A 19,596-nucleotide genomic window follows, 5' to 3' on the forward strand; every position below is an offset into this window, starting at 1 on the left:
ATCTTCAATGTGGTAACCTAATATTTTAATCAAGCGTAAGCAAATGATTGGGAGTCTGGGGCGGAGGGGAATAATTGCTAACCTAAACAACCATAGTACCCGTCACCTCAAAATTTAGTTACTAACCCCTATAACTTGATCAATAATATAGTATCACGGCACAGATTTAATACCCAAACTCGCGACTATTCTTTAAAATAAAAAACAGCCTCAGACAAGTTCAAAGACTCAGTTTCAACAACAACATCAGAGCCTTAATCCCAAAATGATTTGGGGTCGGCTGACATGAATCATCCTTTCGAACAGTCCATGGGTGAACGCACGACTCAAAATGCGAACAAAGACTCAGTTTACATATGATAAAGACGTTTACTTTGTGATGATATAGGCCCGACAATAATCGTATCCCAAAGCACCAAGTAAAGATTACCAAGAAAAAACAAACCCAGTTAATTGACCTGTGATGCTAACTGATATCATGTACAGTATCGCGATAAGTACACCAAATTAATATTAATTCCTTGACTTAACTGGAGTATGGCATAATCAAGTCAAACATTCGTACAAAAAATATCAACAGCAGTCAATATAAATCATAGATTGGTCTTACATTGGTCTTACATTGGCTGCTGGGGAAGGAAGAGAATGATAGACAAGTTACCTACTTCCCACTTCGGCTCTAACTGCAGGCCCACATTAAATAACTGCTGCCAAAGAATAATTAGTATATACTCCACTTGATGATCTGAAAAAGTCGGAAAATAGTTTACGACGATTTATCAGCTAAGAGCTGCTAGCCGTTGCATGGCAGTGACCGGCTCACTGCACCTTGTACATCTGAATGATGGTGCAGCAGAACATCGTGTTCTAAGGCAGTAATAACAGTATCTGCAGGGAAAAAAAAAACAGAGGGCGGACATCACAAATTGAGCTTGTTTTTCGACAAGCAATTACAAAGTACTACAGGAAAGAGTGCGTTAATAATTGAGATAAAGCTGAAAGTAACTCCTACATAATTTAATTACCCATGAAAGGAAAATGGCTTATTAAATTAATAACGTCTTTTTTATTGTGAAGTTGGGGTCCTTCGATTCACTTCTTGATGCAATTTTCGCCATGGAAATATCATAGTTTAAAATAGTGGCCGGTACACCAATACGTAACCGAGTTGTAAAGGTATTGGAGTATACCAGATGACCGCATTTAACTGCATCTTAGGGCAATATGGACCGCATTTAGTGAAATTAGGCCGCGATAACCGATACCGCGTCTGTGACCGAAACCGAGATTTAATATTATATGAATCATCTAAAAATAACCTAATTGTGTTGTTAACATAGGACTATAGGAGTGAGACTGCCCACATCTGACCTCTTCACCTCTCCATTTGCAGAAATTGGGGAAATATTATTATTTTTGTTGCAGAGAAAACACATGGTAAAGCTACATACGTCCAATCCCTTACCCCTAAGGCCCTATCATCAGCAGGAGCCTTTAACCGGGATAATGTTGTAGTTAAAAGTCAAAATATACTCTCGATGAATGCAAAGGGTGAACATGAAATCATGAATAATAGCACATGACAGACCATGTCAAAATTAACCATGGGAAGTTATGATAGCTACTTGTAAATAAGCAAGTTTTTCCCCTTTCTGTTAAGCATTTTTAACTGCTATCTGGTACTTGTAAATCAAGCAACCAAAGAATTGCATAAACAATAGGTATAATGAATTTCAGATGCCGAAACACACACCTGTGTCTACAAGGTAATGCTACAAATGGAACTGTTGGGCTAGATTGGCAGATGGGGCAAGAAGTTTCGTCCACACCAGTATCCGAAGATTTGTCCTTTGAGAATGGACGAAATAAGTTCTTGAATGTCGTGGAGTTAAGAAGTGGTAGGAGTAACAACAGCATTTCCTGCATGCAAACCAGAATTTCTCAATACCATAACAGGACATGCTTAATATACGAATTTGAATGGAGAAGTAAAACCAAATAAGGTGTCTTCTAAAATAGGAGTAACAAGCAAATCATATACTCCGTAATATCTAGTTAACACCATTAACAACAAGTACAATTAACCAATTCCAATACTAGAGACCAGCCAACACAATGACTTCAACTAATTTTCTTTCCCAATGTATACACTTTTTCGGAACTATTGACAGTTAGCACTTAGCATTACTGTACAAGCAAGGATACATAGAAAACTACCTTCTAAGATCACATTAAAGGTCATGTCCCTATGTGTCTCATTGCCATGTGCCACAAAACATCCTAATGCTAATAATAACCGAAAAGGCAGGTACATTTAACCAATACAATGACTGCAATTCTACTTTGCGTTCCACATGTGTATACACTTTCTCAGATTATTGACTGTTAGCATTATATTCAAGCAAGGATATACAAATAGAAACGACTTTCTTAGATCAGCATTAAAGGCAATGTGTCTCATTGCCATGTCCTTGTATGTCTCATTGCCATGAGCCACAAGCAGCACCTTAGATAACATTAGAGATTGATATTCTAAATCAGTGAATTGAACAAAGTTATCCTCCATCAGTGATGAACAAAACTGTAAATTTTCTATCTTAAGAACCTTGTAATCATAAATGACGTATTGCCACTTTGCCAGCACCAATACGACATACAGACAGAATCTCATCTTTAATCTATGTCAAAAATCAAAATGCAAAAGCCTCACAGCTGAATCACAGAAACTTACTGAAAACTCATTCCATACTAATTGGCGGTTCATGTATTCAAAACTGACGGAACGATTCATGTTAGGACTTCCATATACGAGCCTTGCTCTCAGAGCTCTCTCAATTAGACTCCTATACCTGCAAAGTATCATGGTTGCAGAAATCTTTAGGTAAACATAAGTGAGACATGAGCCCCCTGTCATCCCATCCCCATCCGAAAAGAAAGAGATAACAACAATAGCACCATAGTCCCAAATTAATTTGGGATTGGCTAACATGAATCATCATTTGGACACGCCAATTAAAGATCGAACAATGAAAAACAAAAGGAAAGAATAAAAACATTCTAAACTTTATTTTTTAAAAAGGTGTGAATAGCATAAGAGGAAACCACAAAATATGAGGATTAAAAAATGAAGTGTTATTAAGAAAAGTCGTTATAATGTGGTATGAGGAAACGGCTCATTGTTGCATCAGAAAAATAACAAAAATCAGAAAACCCCAAATTAAGAAAACACATTTGAAAGAGAGTTGAATGAAAAGTAACAAAAATCAGAAAAATCGTTGCATCAGAAGGTCCAGCACTCCAGCTACAAAGATATGACGTGTGTAATTGTAATTGATTGTTCTTCCCACAAATATACTGACATTTCTACCAATTTTGTCTCCATTTTTCTATGGAGCCAAAGATTCATTACTCTTTGGTTCCAGATTATGATGGAATAAAGCAAAACGGCTCACTAAAGTGATTGCGCTTCTTCCTATTGTGAAGTAACAGTCACTCGATGTAGTTTTCGACGCAATTTTCATCTTGGGTCATTCGGAAACAGTCTCTTTGTGTTGCTAACACACGGGTAAGATTGCGTACATCCGACACCCCCCCCCCCCCCCACCCAAGGCACTGGGGGTAATGTTGTTGTTGATTGTTTTCCATTTCCTTCGACAACATCTTGAGTTTTCATTACGAATTGAATTGTGGAAACTTACTTTCCAGTTAAAAGAAATAAAAGCAAGTTGCTGAAGGAAGCAGCCCTATAAAATCCTTCTACACGTTGCAAGAAGAGCCATGCCCTTTGTCCAAGTGTCCTCTGAGGGGAAAAGAAAGAATTATAGAGATCAATACTTCGAAGAAGCACAGTCCTTTGGCGTCAACATTATGAAAATACAAATTTAAATGTTGTCCGAAAAAAGTTATACCTGCTCCGAGTCTCCCCATCTTCGAAAAGCAGAGAAAGATTGTAGGCGTGTCCAAATGTACTGACCACCCACTGTAGCAATGCAGTACCACATCTTTTGCGCAACTGTTAGCCCAGGACCCTCCAAGCCCGTTCTTACTGGAGGTAGTCATAGATAGTGATAAATGCGCACTCAAGAAAGATGCAAGACATGAGAAAACTACAATATGGAAGGCACATTATTAAAGAACAAAAATACTAAGGATTCTTTTGGTATTCTGGTTTAGTTTTATCATATAGACAAAACTGTGGAATACATTTAGCTGGCTTGCATACAAACACAGAGAAAATAACATTTAGCCTACGATGCCTGCAAATCAAATAGGAATTCTTCACCGTCGTTTACACAGATATGAGTCAGAACCGGGTGTAGATTATAGGAAAGATGGTATAACTGCACAAAGATGATTCAAATTTGACTATTTGAGGTATTATTGGACTGGAGAAAAATATCACATCAGGGTATGGCTGGGAATGTGCATCGGAAAGGTCCTCCAAGAATGTCATAAATAGTTCCAATAGATGTAACTTTATTAACATTATATCAGTTACAGAGATTATCTTGGGGTTTCCATTCTGTTCTATTTACAAATAAGAAGACAACTCTTGTGGCCCCTAAGATTAGATTTCCTTTCACAAAACTACCTCCACTACCACAATCTCTGTGGGTAATTCTACAAAAAAAAAAAAAAAAATGAATCAGGACAAAACAGGCTTCTTCAGTACCAAATATAGTGCCAAACCAATGCTTGGGCCATTCTACAGTGAAACTGATCAATGACTCGAACCAAGAGAAAAATGAACATGGATTTCATTAAGCTTACATCCTGAGAATCATTCACCAACTTAACCGACTATCTCAAACCTTCGCTTTGTATATTAGAGGGTCATCCTGAGTTCTTTCAAAACGCCTCTTTATACTGACACACCTCCAGAGTAGCTCCACACTTTAAACAAACCTCCAAATCATCTCCTAATCACTCCCAAACCTTCAGAGGCTTCATCATTAAGCACTTCATGCATGTTGTAATGGGGCCCTTATACTAAGAGCACCATATAAATCCTTAGGAAAATATTCTGCTATGTGAATTGTGAAACTTGCCATAGTACCTTAACTTAATCACCAAAGTCATTGACAAAATTCACAAACTCAAATCTTACAATAATAACAAGAAGTGTAACTAGTAAAGTAGCCAAATCACAGAATATTATACATAAGAATATTAAAAATTATAGACGAGCATGGAGCCATGGACTTCACCTTATGTGAGCACTGTTCTCAAATATATATAAGAACCTCTCAGTCATATTTGGAGTATCAAAAAAAGTCTTAACTCCACATCATAAATATTAATGGGATCGTTATAATTTCTCTCATCACCCACATTAGTAGCATCACGATAAGCATCACTTCCAATACCTAGACTATTAATTAGCAAGCTTACGAAGCAGGCTAATCTACTCATCCATGTATAAGCAATTTAATCGGGAGGGGAAATTCGCATTATTCACTAGTAGCATTTTTTCCATGTTCTTGGGCAAATCAAAAGTAAATTTAAAAGAGTCACATAAGTCCTTGCCAAGAAACGACTTAAACATGTAGCTTTTATCAGCAAAGAGTAGGCATTACCTTTTTCTCTCACTTCCATAACACGTTCATCTCTGTATCTCAAATTCATCAAAGCATTTCCTGGAGTAGGCTTATCTACCCATATCGAGAAACGCCAAATCAGAAACTCAAGGAATGCATCAAGTTCTGGTTCATATTGAAATAGAATTCCTGGCTGACCCCAACAATGGTGCAAATTAGACAAACAAAACCTCCGAAGCAACAGCCTAGAGACAATAACACAACCTACACAAAATGTACGAGCTACATGCCAAGATGATACCTTCATCAAAGAGAACACTTTAACCAACTGCTCCTTTAACATGGCTGACATTTCAACATCCAGTCTCCCTGCATCAAATTGATTCACTCGGGATATTGTAATTGGGATCATCATCTGCAATAGCGTTACGAGACATCACATATTGCAAGGTTTAGGTCATCAAAAACTTGCAAGGTTTCATAAACTAAAAGTGGATACTACTATACAAGTTGAACGGCCAAGTTCAGATCCGATACCGTGCCTAGGTTATCTAAACAGCACTCTGCACATTCTTAAAAGCAATGAGGTGGTCACTCTTGGGCACTAGCTTATTACTCCGTCAAAGCTACTCTTTCTTATTTTATCAAACTGAATTTTAGTAGAGAGGTTCAAATGAGAGTACCAATCAAAAATATACACAAGATGTTGATCAGATGTTTTGTCTGCAATACTTACAATTGCATTGTACAATCGTCTGGAACACTACATTGTACTCCTACTTCATTCGTTTCGACAGCATTCACTTAGAACTCAAAACGCACCAGTAAATCAATATCTAGTTCAACTCAAACATCTCATTTTGATACATCACAATCTTAGTTTAAAAAGGCGCGCCTTCGATGAGGCACTAGCCAAAACAACTCGGTGCATTTTTAGTGCGCCTTTTAGATCTATCTTTTTCATCTAGATCTTTAATTATCCCATTTCTTTTCCCCATTATTCCTAACTTTTACTCCTTTACAAGTTAGCCAACGTGAAAACTCCTAAAAAAAGTATTGCTGCCCAAAATTTTGGTGCCTTGGTGCGCCTTGCGCTGTCAGAGTACACAAACATCACTTGAATTGCTCTCTCTAATTGAGCAACAACAACAACAACATCAGAGCCTTAATCCCAAAATGATTTGGGGTCGGCTGACATGAATCATCCTTTGGAACCGTCCATGGGTGAACGAACGCACACCGCAATGCGAAAAAATAGAAAAGAAAAAGTGAAAAACAAAAGGAGAGCAAACCATAATACAAAAGCCAAGTAAACATAGAATTTTCACTGCTCTCTCTAATTGAGCAGCGAAAATAAAACATAAAAGCTGCAAAATATTCAATCTTCACCTATCAAACAAACCTTATAAGCAATTGAATTCTCAAAACTTATTGAAATCCTAAACACGCTTACATTCATCCACAATTCCACATACACACTTCACACATTATATCATTATTACTAGAATTTCCCTTTCTAAGCAATGACGCAGCGAGAACAAGTCACGAAACTAAAGCTGTAATATTCAATCTTCACCTAGCCAACAAACTAAATAAAGCAACCAATTTTTCGACACGTAACTAAAGCCTACAACTCGAATATTGATTCATGGAGTAAATACATTTCATACATTACAGCAACAATTTCGACGCCAAATACTAGAATTATTCATCTAACAAATCATCAGTAAACTAACTATGCATCAGAAAAATAATTCAATTAATGCATAACGTAAGATAAAGATTGAATTATGAATAAAAAACCTACACACATTTAAAACGGAAACGGAAACGTAAAGAAATGACCGAGGCAACTAAATAAGGAAAACGTAAAGAATTGACCGGGACGGGATACGATACCTGGTGAGAGAGAGTGAAGGAGGTCCATTGAGGGAGTAATTTGTGGTAAGTGTTGATCCAGGTATCTGGAGAAGGTGGTGGGGGTGGAATTAGGGTTTGTGAGTCCATGAAATTGATTGTAAAAGTTCCAGAGAATTGGGGAAAAACTGGAAAAAGTGTGTGAGATAAATGAATTGATGATGAAACAAGTATCTGGTGGATTCTTGAGGGTGGAATCTTTTGTTGTTGTAATTGGTTGGTAAGGTAGGTTGCACCTTAGCTTTTTTTTAGGGGATTGCACCTTTAAGGCTGGACTAGTGATTTGGGTTGCATGTCAAATTCGAGTAATCTGATCGGTAAGGATCAAGTGAACACAAATCACTAATCCAGCTTTTTGAGTAAGGCTGGATTAGTAATTTGTGCTCATTTGATCCTCACCAAATAGATGATTTGAATTTGACATGCAACTCAAATTTCCGATTCGATTTTATTATTGCGTATCGATCATTATCTTGAAATCACTTATTAACAATACACTAAAAAAATGACCTGATTTGGATACTTGATCTGCACCGAACATATGACTTGGATTTGACCCCAACCCTAGACTTGGCAACCGGGTCAATCATGTCGGGGTCGAGACGGTCAAATTGGGTTCGGCTTGTTCTGGTTTGGAATAATTTTGGTCGGGTCGAATTATTTCGAATCTGGGTCATTTTCGAATGGGTTATTTTGGAATAATGATCACTATGAGATAATAAACATTCGGGTCGGGTGAATAAGGTCAGATCAATTCGGGTCTCAGGTCAAATTCGGGTGCGAGTCAGATTCGGGTCGGGTCTGTTTTGTCAAGCCGTTCTACCCAGTCCGAATTGACCATATCCGACCAGAATGTTTATTATCTCGTACCAACCATTATCCTTAACTAATTTGATATCCATACACTAAAAACTTACCCAAGCCCGTCCAACTCGGCCGAAATCTTGCATACTCAACTGACCGAACTTAATCCGACTCAACTCAAGCCTGATCCGATTGACCCGTTCCACCATAACAACAACCAACATCAATCAACAATTGGCCAATTTGGGGGTTTTACGATTTGGCCATGAAGAAGAGCTTCAGCTATTTGAGCATCATCCCTTAAACCCTCGCATACTATAACTTGCTTGGTCACAAAAACAATGTCCCAAATAACAAGTCTACGCCTCCTAATTAACAATTCTCCTCCAAAATTCACACCTTTCTTCTCCAAACCAATCAAACATTTCTATCTATCAACTGTTTTCTCTTCCCTGTCAAAACCCAACAGAAAAAACTTGCATTCTGCAGCTGCAAAACCCTTTATTAATACTAAAAACAACAGGGGTAACAGTTCTTTAGCTGATAAAATTAATACAGAAAAAGGGTCTGAAATGGAGCAAAGTGGGTTTAATAAACGAAGGGCTGAGGGTAAAGATAAGTCTGATAAACCTAAGAATCTTCAGTTGAAAACTAGAAAGCTTAATCCTGTTAATACCATTTCTTATGTTCAGGTAGTTATAATCTGAATTTTTTGGTTTTTTGTCATTTGGGTTTGTTTTGGTTTGAATGTTTTGTGTTGGATAAGGCCGCCTTGTACAAGAATCTGTGTAAAACGGATTTTTGGTAACCGATTTCGCAGTTTTCCTTGTTTCGTTAAATGATTGTGGTTATGAGTTTGTGTGGTTGTGGAGACTAACTATTTGGCTATAAATTTTGGAGCTTTTGATATATGTTTTGGGTAATTCGGAAACAGTCTCTTTGAGTTGCTAACAAAAGGGCAAGACCGTGTACATCCGACCCCCCTTACACTGCAATTTGCGGGAGTCATTGATGTACTAGGGTAATGATGTTGTTGTTGTTGATATATGTTTTGGCTTGGATGTTAGGCTTAGATACTAGTAGCGGAATCAGGATTTGTTAGTTATGGGTGCAGGAATTTTTGAGGGAACTTTTTAATGAAATAAGGTAAATTCGAAAGAAGATTGAAAGTTTTAACAAAAAGTTCCAAATTTTTGATTGTTTGGGGCGAGTGCCCTTGCTAGTCGCCTTAGCTCCGCAAAAGTTAGATACGAGTTTTAAACTTTTTGGTTTCTGCTTGAGAGATTGCATTTGGTAAGTGATTGGGTTGGTTAGTGATCAAGGATAGCTTTGAGTTAGAGTTGAAGTGTTGAATGAAGCACTTGAATTGTTATGTTTTCGAACATTGGATGTTGATTATGAAAGGGCAATGTTAATTCATAAAGTTTGTAACTTTACAGATTCTGGGTACTGGAATGGATACTCAAGATACATGCCCATCTGTATTGCTTTTCTTTGACAAGCAGAGATTCATTTTTAATGCCGGAGAGGTATGGCTTGTGCATAATACTTCGTAAAATGCAAGATATGTTTGATATACATAACTATACAATGCTGCCTCACAGTTTAAAAATAATACATCCTCTTCCAGTATCATTTATATATAGTTGTTAATCTTGTTATGAAGCGTTAGAAATGCAGTAAGTTGGGCTGTTGCTATTTGATCATCCCGAAAATGTAAAAATAATTATATTTCTTGATATTTGTATTGTTCCAGGGTTTGCAACGCTATTGCACAGAGCATAAGATTAAGCTATCAAAGGTACACACATTTGTCACTTCCACTTTATTCTTTGAAGTTGTGAATGCTAAAGTGTATGGTCACTCTTAAATTGGACGATTGTTGCAATTAAATTTTACCATACACGTAGTATCGATTATTCTATTACGGAACACTATCCATTTCAGGATGGTTTTGAATGGGTAGTGTTTGGAGGGAGGTGGTTGTTCAGGAAAAATGAGACCCATGGATATCTGTTTCATGCAGAATATTATGGTGTTTAATTCTGTGTATTCTTTACAGATAGATCACATATTCCTTTCTCGAGTCTGCTCAGAAACCGCAGGAGGTCTCCCAGGTATTGACATTTCCTACTATTCATTATCCATCAATGTTAGCCGAACTATTCAGACATTTACATGAAGGACTGTACAGAGGCTCAAAAGATGGTTTTCACTTTATATTGCACACAGGTTTGTTGTTGACAATGGCTGGAATAGGGGATGAAGGAATGTGCGTAAGTATTTTCCATGCATCTCGGCGTTGTTGTTCAATTGCCTCTTTTAAACTCTAAATATAGGATATATTTTTGATGACATATAGGTAAACATGTGGGGGCCTTCAGACCTTAACTACTTGGTCAATGCAATGAGGGCATTCATTCCAAGTGCTGCCATGGTTCACACAAAAAGTTTCGGTCCCACACTACAACTTGACGGGTTAGCTGCACTTGATTCTAAGAAGTTTTCAGGACCCTTTGACCTTATTGATGATGAAGTAGTCAAGATATCAGCCATTCTCTTGAACCCGAAGGAGAATATTGGACCAGCATCTGATACTGGCAATGGTGAGCTTGGGCCACCTCTAAAGCCTGGTGATATCTCTGTCATCTATGTGTGTGAGTTACCTAAAATTCAAGGGAGGTTCCATCCTGAAAAAGCTAAGGCTCTTGGACTGAGAGCTGGTCCGAAGTATAGGGATTTGCAAAATAATATATCAGTGAAATCGGATGATCGTGATATTATGGTATAATTGATAAATTTCCTTTTTTTTTTTTTTTTTTTTTTTTTGTGTGTTGTCCCTTAAGAATTCATTTTATCGCAGGTACATCCTAGGGATGTGATGGACCCTCCTATTCCAGGGCCTATAGTTCTTCTTGTCGACTGTCCTACAACTTTACATTTACAAAGTTTGTTATCTGCGGATTCACTCAATGTGTACTACACAGATTTCTCTGGCAGTATGTCCGAAACTGCTAAGGCAGTGAATTGTGTAATACATTTAAGTCCGTCATCTGTTTCAAATAGCCCTGATTATCAAAAATGGATGAAGAGATTCGGGCAAGTGCAGCACATTATGGCTGGCCATGAAGAGTGAGTTGCAGTTTGTCTATGGCCCTTCCCCTGATTTTTTGCTTTCTGTTACCATGTGCTATGAGCAAGTAACCACAGCATTACCCCAGATCCTCGATGGCTTCTTTCTGTGGTGGGGTAAGGGTAGATTCGGGGTAAACAGCATATGACCATATCCATGTGTTGAATCAGGCACATGGTTTTTCCAGCTGACCATAATGAAGATGGTGTCATAAAATGCATCGACACTCCACAAGTTCACGAAACAAGTAGCATAACGAGTTTAGTGAGCTATTCTGCTTTATTCCATCAAATTCAAAAGCTGACAAATAGAGACTTTGACCTATCTAAACTGAAAACTGTGTGCTGAGCAACTGTTTAGAAAAGCCATCTAAAAAATTTATTTTTCCTTTTCTTCTGTAGGAAAAATGTTGAAATCCCTGTTCTAAAATCAAGTGCCAGGATTGCAGCGAGGCTAAATTACTTGTGTCCTCAATTTTTTCCTGCTTCAGGGTTTTGGCCGCCTCAGATTGAGAATAATTCATTACACTCCAAGTCTTCAAACGAGGTTTGTGTCACATTATGCAATTTTCGTCACTTGGATTTTCCTATCTTCCTTGTGAACATGATTGGTGGCAATGATGAAGAGTTTAAAATGGTACTGTACTCATTGAATTATCTTTCTTTCAGGAACCTCAAGCTACCATTTCTGCCGAGAATCTCCTTAAGGTATGAAAATGATATTTACATTTGTAATAGGCAAAATGTTCATAGATGAAATCATCATTGTGCTGTTTTGAGTGTTATCTATGTCAACTCTCCTGCGTAAACTTCATCTTCTATGATTTGATTAACTTAACTCGGATTATTGTGCTGCCCTTCTGTTACACTTATTTATTCTGGTTTTATGCTTACAGAATTTTACCAAGATTCATGATTTCTATTTATGTATTGTGCTGACTATGAGGTTCTATCTTCGTTTTCTAGATCATTTAAACGTTATATAATGTAATGTGGTACAGTTCAATTTGCGTCCACATGCGAACCTCGGTTTGGATAGATCTTCAGTTCCCCTTGCAACTGGACCTGCGGAAATTGTTGATGAGTTACGTGTGGAAATTCCAGAAATTGTAGAAGCTGTGCAGCAAGTTAGACAGTTATGGGATCATCCTGGAGAAGCTCAAAATGATGTGTCATCACAGGATATGATGGAGGAGCCGTGGTTGGATGAGCTAGGGCTTCCAAGTTGTTTAGAAAACGTAACTAGAGAAGATATGGAGATAGTCCTGCTAGGTACTGGCTCATCCCAGCCCTCCAAGTATAGAAATGTGACCTCTATATTCATCAATCTTTTCTCAAAGGGGAGTTTGCTTTTTGATTGTGGTGAAGGCACTCTAGGTCAACTAAAAAGACGGTAATGTTATTCGTGCTCCTTTTCCTATGATACTCTATCTTACTTCGTTTCTTTACCTTTTCGGCTATACTAGTGTCCAACACGACGCTGAAGAATATGGGTATGAAACGCTTACCCGACTGTTACCATCGACCCTTCTCCTATAACTGCTACAAGAGCCAAAAAGTGAGGCCTACATGTCAAAAGTAGAGAAGTACACTATGTACGAGGAATTGAGTATGATGTTTAGACAATTTCTTCGTTTCACTTTCAAAATTGTAGGTATTTAAAATTGAGGGCAGAGTCCTTGTGTCAAAAGCTGTGTTACTCAGACACGCCGACACGTGTCGGCGTGTCGGACACGGCTATTTGGGGTGAATTTTTCTGTTTTGTGGTCTAAATTGAAGTGTCGAAGTGTCGCGTCGTGTCGGACACCGACACACGTCTTACACGCGACACGGCAGTTAAGTGAAGTGTCGGAGTAACATAGGTCAAAAGAGTTTGAGTCATGCCAAGCTGGACACTTGGATATCTACCTGTATCGGACGCCATAGCAAAGTCCTAGGTCCATAATTGTGTAAATTTGGCTAATTAATGCTGTCTTTCTCCCTTGAACAGATTTGGGGTAGAAGGTGCCGATGATGCTGTGAGAAATTTAAGGTGTATATGGATTTCTCATATTCATGCTGACCATCATACAGGTCTAGCTAGAATACTCGCTCTACGACGTGATTTACTGAAGGATGTTCCTCATGAACCTTTGTTAGTAGTTGGGCCAGGGCAGCTAATGAGGTTTTTAAATGCATACCAGAGACTTGAGGAGCTAGATATGCAATTTCTGGACTGCAAGTTCACAACGCGTGCTTCTTGGGATTCTTTTGAGAAATCTAACTCGATTTCTGATGAACCTTCATCGTCAAATTCAAAGAGTCCTGTTGATTCCACACTGTTCACTAAAGGAACCCCAATGCAAAGCTACTGGCAAAAGCCGGGTAGCCCAGTTGGTAATGCTGTCATCTTTAAGATGTTGAGCAGCTTGAAAAACATTTTGCAGGAAGCGAGTTTAGAGATCCTGATTAGCTTTCCTGTGGTTCACTGTCCACAAGCATATGGAGTTTCTCTAAAGGCAGCTCAGAGATCCAATAAAACTGGTGAGATGATACCAGGGTGGAAGATTGTATACTCTGGGGACACAAGGCCCTGTCCACAACTCATAGAAGAATCTCGAGGAGCCACTGTTCTGATCCATGAGGTAAACTGTTACAAGTTTTTTTATTCATCTTGTCTATTTTGGTTAACATAATTTTACTTCTCGTCTTCTCGTGCCATGTCCACGATTGTAGTACATTTCAGATGTGTGACATCATACTAAAAAAGTGTGATTTTGCTCAGTTAGGCTTGGTAAACGGACCAATCATGTCTTACAGTGCAGAGGTTGGATCATTTTAGGTTTAGATCTTTTACGGATGTGTTATTATTAGGTCATTTGGGTATCAATTAGTTTGGGTAGGGCTGGGTGCTCATTCAATCGAGTAGACAGTCGCAGCAAGTCTTGCTATAGACGGATATATCCGTCTATAGCAAGAAACGGGTCAAATACCCTTAAAGTGGTGACATTTTTGGGCCCCACCATGCAAGTTGTTGTTTGTCTTATGCGTAATGTGGTATGTTACTTGGCCCGTCTTTAGTTATAGACGGATAGTTGCCGTCTATAATGAGATTTTGTGGACAGTCACTGAGTGAGTGAATCATTTTGGGCAGCTTAGTCAATGAAAAAACTGGTTCCCTCTCTGCTATCCCGACTCCGAATTATTCTAGCTTTTTCATCTGTTAATTCTTTTTTTTTTTTTCCGGGTGTATGGAAGTAACTAGTCTGGTTATGCAGGCAACCTTTGAGGATGGCTTGGCAGATGAAGCAGTGGCTAGAAATCATAGCACGACACAGGAGGCGATAGATGTGGGAGAGGCGGCGGGTGTGTATCGCATAATTCTTACACATTTCAGCCAAAGATACCCCAAGATTCCTGTGTTCGGAGATGCACACATGCACAACACTTGTATAGGATTCGACATGATGAGCATTAACCTTGCTGACTTGCCTGTTCTCCCTCAGGTTCTTCCTCATCTTAAACTCCTCTTCCGAAATGAAATGGGGGTTGATGAAATCGAGGATCTTCCTCTTGAGGAAGTCACTGCAGCCACTTAGGCACATACCTACGAGACCGTCTCAATGTGAGACCACTCTATATGGTGTACTCATTCATATTAGGACCTCAACTCAGTGGGACGGCCTCATACAAGAATTTATCGACATTCATAGTCACACTGGTATAAAATCTAGGTTACTCTGAAGTATTATGAAGTATGATTCCTGATTGATTACGGTTTCTAAGATCACCATGACCGCATTTGGTCATTTCTTTCTGACTAAACTGGATATGGACTACGAATAGTGAACAAGCCTCCTTTAGTCGCTAATTTTATCACATATTGCCTTGTAAATTGTTCAGTCGTTGATAATACCTTCTATAGTTGGAACAGAATGTGATGACTCAGGTTACCGAATAAATATCTTAAGCTGTCATTTTATCGTCTTTTCCCCGACATTAATATGGTTCTTGTTGATATAACGGGAACAAACATTGAATGGAGTACCTTTTGAAAGAGCTCCCGCAAATGCTGAGGTACGCGGGTTAGAGGTACACTATTTACATGTGATCTCAGACGAAAAGTTTTCTCTAAAAGTACTGCTATAGCTATACTAAAAAAGCTATTGAAAGACCATAAAAACACACATGATTCAGGAGATGTGTTTTTGGTGTAAACCGGGGTGTCCACCATCGACAACAGTGTATAATCCACTCGTCGCGGGTGCTCTCACGAAGAGGTAAACAGCTGACCAAAGAGTTTGCTCCATTCTCATGGGGCAGGGATCGAACCCCTGACCTCAGGGAGATGTATTTTCAATTTTCTTGTTAAACTATAAAAACAGATTACTTTCGTCATATGTCCTCCCTGTCGCTTTTAACCGTTGATGGTGCTAGGTCGGGACCGGCTACGCCCCAAACTAGGGGAAAACGGAACTCTAGTGAAGGGGCGAGAGACAAGTGAATGCTATTGAAGACTTGAAGTAAAGCCAAGTCCAGTAGCCCTTAGAAAAGGACTTGAATTTAAGGATTTTAGTTGAGGGTCACAAGGTTGAAGCATCAACCATGCACCTAAACATTTGCCAGCACATTTGAAAGTGTTTGCTTCTTTTCCTATCGCTCTCTTGGTATTACGGGACCGGTCTCGATAGGTTCAACATTAATCAGGTGTAAGTGTGTAACAAAACCGATTGGTTGCACATAAACATGACAGAGGCTGCGAGTCTAGTGATTAAGATTGAGATATTGTGAAAATAGGTCTACGATTTGAATCCCATCTCCGGCTCTCCCTTTATAGTGCACAGTACTACAGTTCAATAGTCGATGCATCTTCAGAAATCACTAGTTTTTATAGGAGACGATGAACTTATTGTAAGACCTCCCATATAACCAGCATTTCTTTTTAATGAAGTATTTCATTTTTTTTTTTTTTTTTGTTTCTATTATGTTTTACATATATTTCATATTATTTTAATGAGAGACGGTCTAATATATATGTACTGTACTATATAAAAATAGCATGCATTTCGGACACGGTAATTATTTACATGTACGTACGCGTACATGACAGTACACCAATAAAGTCAAGTCTATTAGTTCTTCTCCCACCAAATCATATTAGTTCAAATTAAATTAGTTAAAAAAACACAGTTAACGTAAAATAACGAGGAAATTCCACCAAATTTTGGTTGAATTTTGCCAGTAAAAGTTTTGAAGCAAGCATGACAAATTCAATTGATTTTTGCCAACTTATTAACTTGAGCACACGTTTTAGATTTAGTCTAAAGTCTTCAACGGTAATATTAGAAAAATAAAATAAAAAAGTGACATTTTCCTTTTTCCATTTTCCATTTTTTTCTCATGGACTTGACGCTCATGCATGAGATCACAAAAAAGGACAAAAGTAAAGAACATAAAATTAATATCAAGGAAAATGAAAAGGACATGTAAATTAAATAACTTTAAACACGTGTCCTTATAGGATCCTTGTATTTATAGTATAGGATATATAGGATATGCCGTAGCAGACTAGTAGGGATGTCACTTTAGATTATAAGTAGATTATACGATTAGTTGTGAGTAGTTTCTTAATTTGATAATAAAGGGTGGTGAATTTTATTTAAAAATTATAAGTTTCAATATAATTTTTTTTGAACTCGTTCATGTAAATATTAAGCTATAAAAATTAAAATATAATTTAGAACTATAAATGTAATTTCAGCTAATTTTGAGTTTTAACGTCGAAAAACTAAAGTATAACTTATAAATTTTAAAAACTTATAAAAAATGTACGTACAGTCAATTACTACTTAAAAAGTCCGATGTAATACATCAGAAGTGTGTTCTTTTTTTTTCATGTCACAGGTAGGGCTGAGCAAAAAATCCGATTATCCAAATTGATCCGATATCCGATCCGAATTTTTGGATATCTGATCCGAAAGTTAAGTTTGGTTTGGATATCTGATCCGAAATCTTTGGTTTTGGTTTGGATATGGATATTAGAATTAAAACATTTGGATATCCGATCCGATCCAAAACTATTTTTTTCTAGTATAATTTTGAGAAAATAAAATTTTATTTGATACACAACTTAATTAATGTTTATGATGGGGCATATTCTGCACCCGCTGACCGAGTCAACATATTGAGCAAGGTCAAAGATACCCACAGCAAGTCAACGGCTTAGACAACCTAACCGACGCAGCCTGTCGGCCTGTCTCTTGTGCCTCGGTGGGACAACAACCGTAGGGGCACATATCCGCGAACTCATATCCAAGACCTCTCGGCGGCGAGTCAACAGGGCCCGCCGGCCTGCCATGGGTCCCTCGGCCGAGGGTAGAACAGTCTTTCCACCTGCTAGCCACTTGGCCACTTGGCCACTACGTGACAAAAGGTGAAAGTCTATAAATACTCCTCAACTCTCATTGAGGAGGGGATCCACAATTTAACCTAAGAATCACTATTCATCTGGTAATATCTTCCTTATCTCTCTACAATATATACTTCGCCAAGTAACAACAACTTATCCCTTTAAGTTTACTGACTTGAGCGTCGGAGTGAATTCGCTCGGTCCAAAGCCGAGCCCTCAGTTTGTTCATCGTTTCAGGAGACCGCGAGGAGGATTCAACCAAAGACGTCATTCTACAAGCACGGTTGGTAACAAATAACTGCTCTGGAATTACACCCGGAACAATTGGCGCCGTCTGTGGGGAGAGATACTAGAAGCTAGTCACATTCATTCCCAAACAAAAAAAAAACACAAAAACAAAAACCCACCCAAGAAGCTAAGAAGATGTCGAAACAACAAGAGGTATTCGTGATCGACGAAACCGAATTCTACCAAGATGATACCGTCCACAATTCTGGAGTTGCGCAGCCCTCCACCGGCCGGGTAATTCAACCGGAGTACGGGATGCCAATAATACCGGATACGCCACGTTCGCCGACCAGGTCACCATCATGGGACATGTGGTTGATGCAAAGAAAACCGAAGCTACTCCCGGACCTAATTGGTAGTACGGCTCACACCGTCACACCGACAAGAGCGGCGGAACCCGTCCAGGAGACCAGGGCCCAGAATGTGACTCCAAGAGACTTGAACGAGCACCGGAAGAAGGCGGCCCTGTCAAGACGCGGGGAGCCGTGAGTGCTAGTGGTAGACCTGAGTCCTTCCCGCACTCGCGGGAGGACCGTGTCGCCGCAGCACCGACGAGGCCCGCCCCTGAGAAGTGAAAGAAGTCCGACTCACCGAGTCGGAGAAGAAGTCCGACTCACCGAGTCGGAGAAGAAGCCCGACTCACCGAGTCGGAGAAGAAGCCCTTCCCGCCACGGGGAGAGGAGCGGACCGGGGATATGAGGAGCCGATCGCCGCGTGTCATTCGACACGTGGTCGACAAACCCCTCGGCGCCTACGTCCTAGAGGTCCGGTGCCGCCCAAGCTAAAATTGCCACCCATATCTTACAAAGGAGAAGGCGACCCAACCGACCACGCCGAGGCTTTCGAGTCTCACATGTCGGTGTGGGAGCGACTGATGAGGTTTGGTGCCGAGTCTTCCCTACGACTCTGCATGGGATGGCACAAAGTTGGTACAAGGGGCTACCCGATGGGTCGGTATCTTTGTTACGCCGACCTAAGGGACATATTTTTAGCCCGATATTCTTGCAATAAGAGGAGGGCCGTTGAGACATCGGACCTCCCGACTATCGACGGGGAGGGAGGCGAGTCTCTCCGGAGTTATGTGAAGAGGTTCGACGCCAAGGTTCGGCAGATTCGTGAGTGAGCAATGAACGGCGGCCTTCGGCGATGAAAGGCCTCCGAGAGGAGACTTAAAAAATGAGCTCATCAAGTGCGGCGGCTTGCACCTAGACTCCGCCAGGAAGATGGCCGATCAAGCCATTAAGGTGGAGGACTACCACAAAACTGGGTAGGCCCAGCGAGGCCGGGCACTCGAGAGAGAAAGAGCGCCGGGGACAACCCGGACGAAGGACGCCGTGACAATAATAGGTCACGGTCTGACAGATCTGCCAGGAAACAGAACTCGGCGGGCGCCGGGGGGAGTTCAGGATCGTACTACCAGAAACGGTTCAATGATCACACCCCCCGGTCGTATCGCCGCCGAGGTCTTCGCCCGAGCAAGAACGAGGGCCGAAGTGGGAAAGGCCCCCAAGCCGAAGGGGGACGGTGACA

The 19,596-nt window shown here is 39.7% G+C and overlaps 2 protein-coding genes across 2 annotated transcripts; one reads left to right on the top strand and one right to left on the bottom strand.

Moving 5' to 3' along the window:
• Window positions 1-492: 492 nt before the first annotated feature.
• On the bottom strand, window positions 493-7,746 carry LOC141610927 (peroxisome biogenesis protein 2). Its single transcript, XM_074429240.1, has 8 exons — window positions 7,437-7,746; window positions 5,839-5,952; window positions 5,577-5,730; window positions 3,909-4,045; window positions 3,699-3,799; window positions 2,732-2,849; window positions 1,754-1,920; window positions 493-888 (listed from the first exon to the last, which is right to left on the bottom strand). Exons 1-8 carry the CDS (start codon window positions 7,542-7,544, stop codon window positions 780-782), a joined length of 1,008 nt encoding a protein of 335 aa, XP_074285341.1. The 5' UTR covers window positions 7,545-7,746; the 3' UTR covers window positions 493-779.
• Window positions 7,747-8,453: 707 nt separating this feature from the next.
• Window positions 8,454-15,346, top strand: LOC141610928 (tRNase Z TRZ3, mitochondrial). Its single transcript, XM_074429241.1, has 12 exons — window positions 8,454-8,950; window positions 9,698-9,787; window positions 10,015-10,059; window positions 10,321-10,375; window positions 10,491-10,534; window positions 10,621-11,043; window positions 11,122-11,390; window positions 11,793-11,937; window positions 12,060-12,098; window positions 12,392-12,783; window positions 13,381-14,014; window positions 14,648-15,346. The coding sequence occupies exons 1-12, from the start codon at window positions 8,600-8,602 to the stop codon at window positions 14,966-14,968; spliced, it is 2,808 nt and encodes a 935-aa protein (XP_074285342.1). The 5' UTR covers window positions 8,454-8,599; the 3' UTR covers window positions 14,969-15,346.
• Window positions 15,347-19,596: the final 4,250 nt, after the last annotated feature.

This window comes from Silene latifolia, chromosome 11 (genome assembly GCF_048544455.1).
Source record: "Silene latifolia isolate original U9 population chromosome 11, ASM4854445v1, whole genome shotgun sequence".
Lineage (NCBI taxonomy): Eukaryota > Viridiplantae > Streptophyta > Magnoliopsida > Caryophyllales > Caryophyllaceae > Silene > Silene latifolia.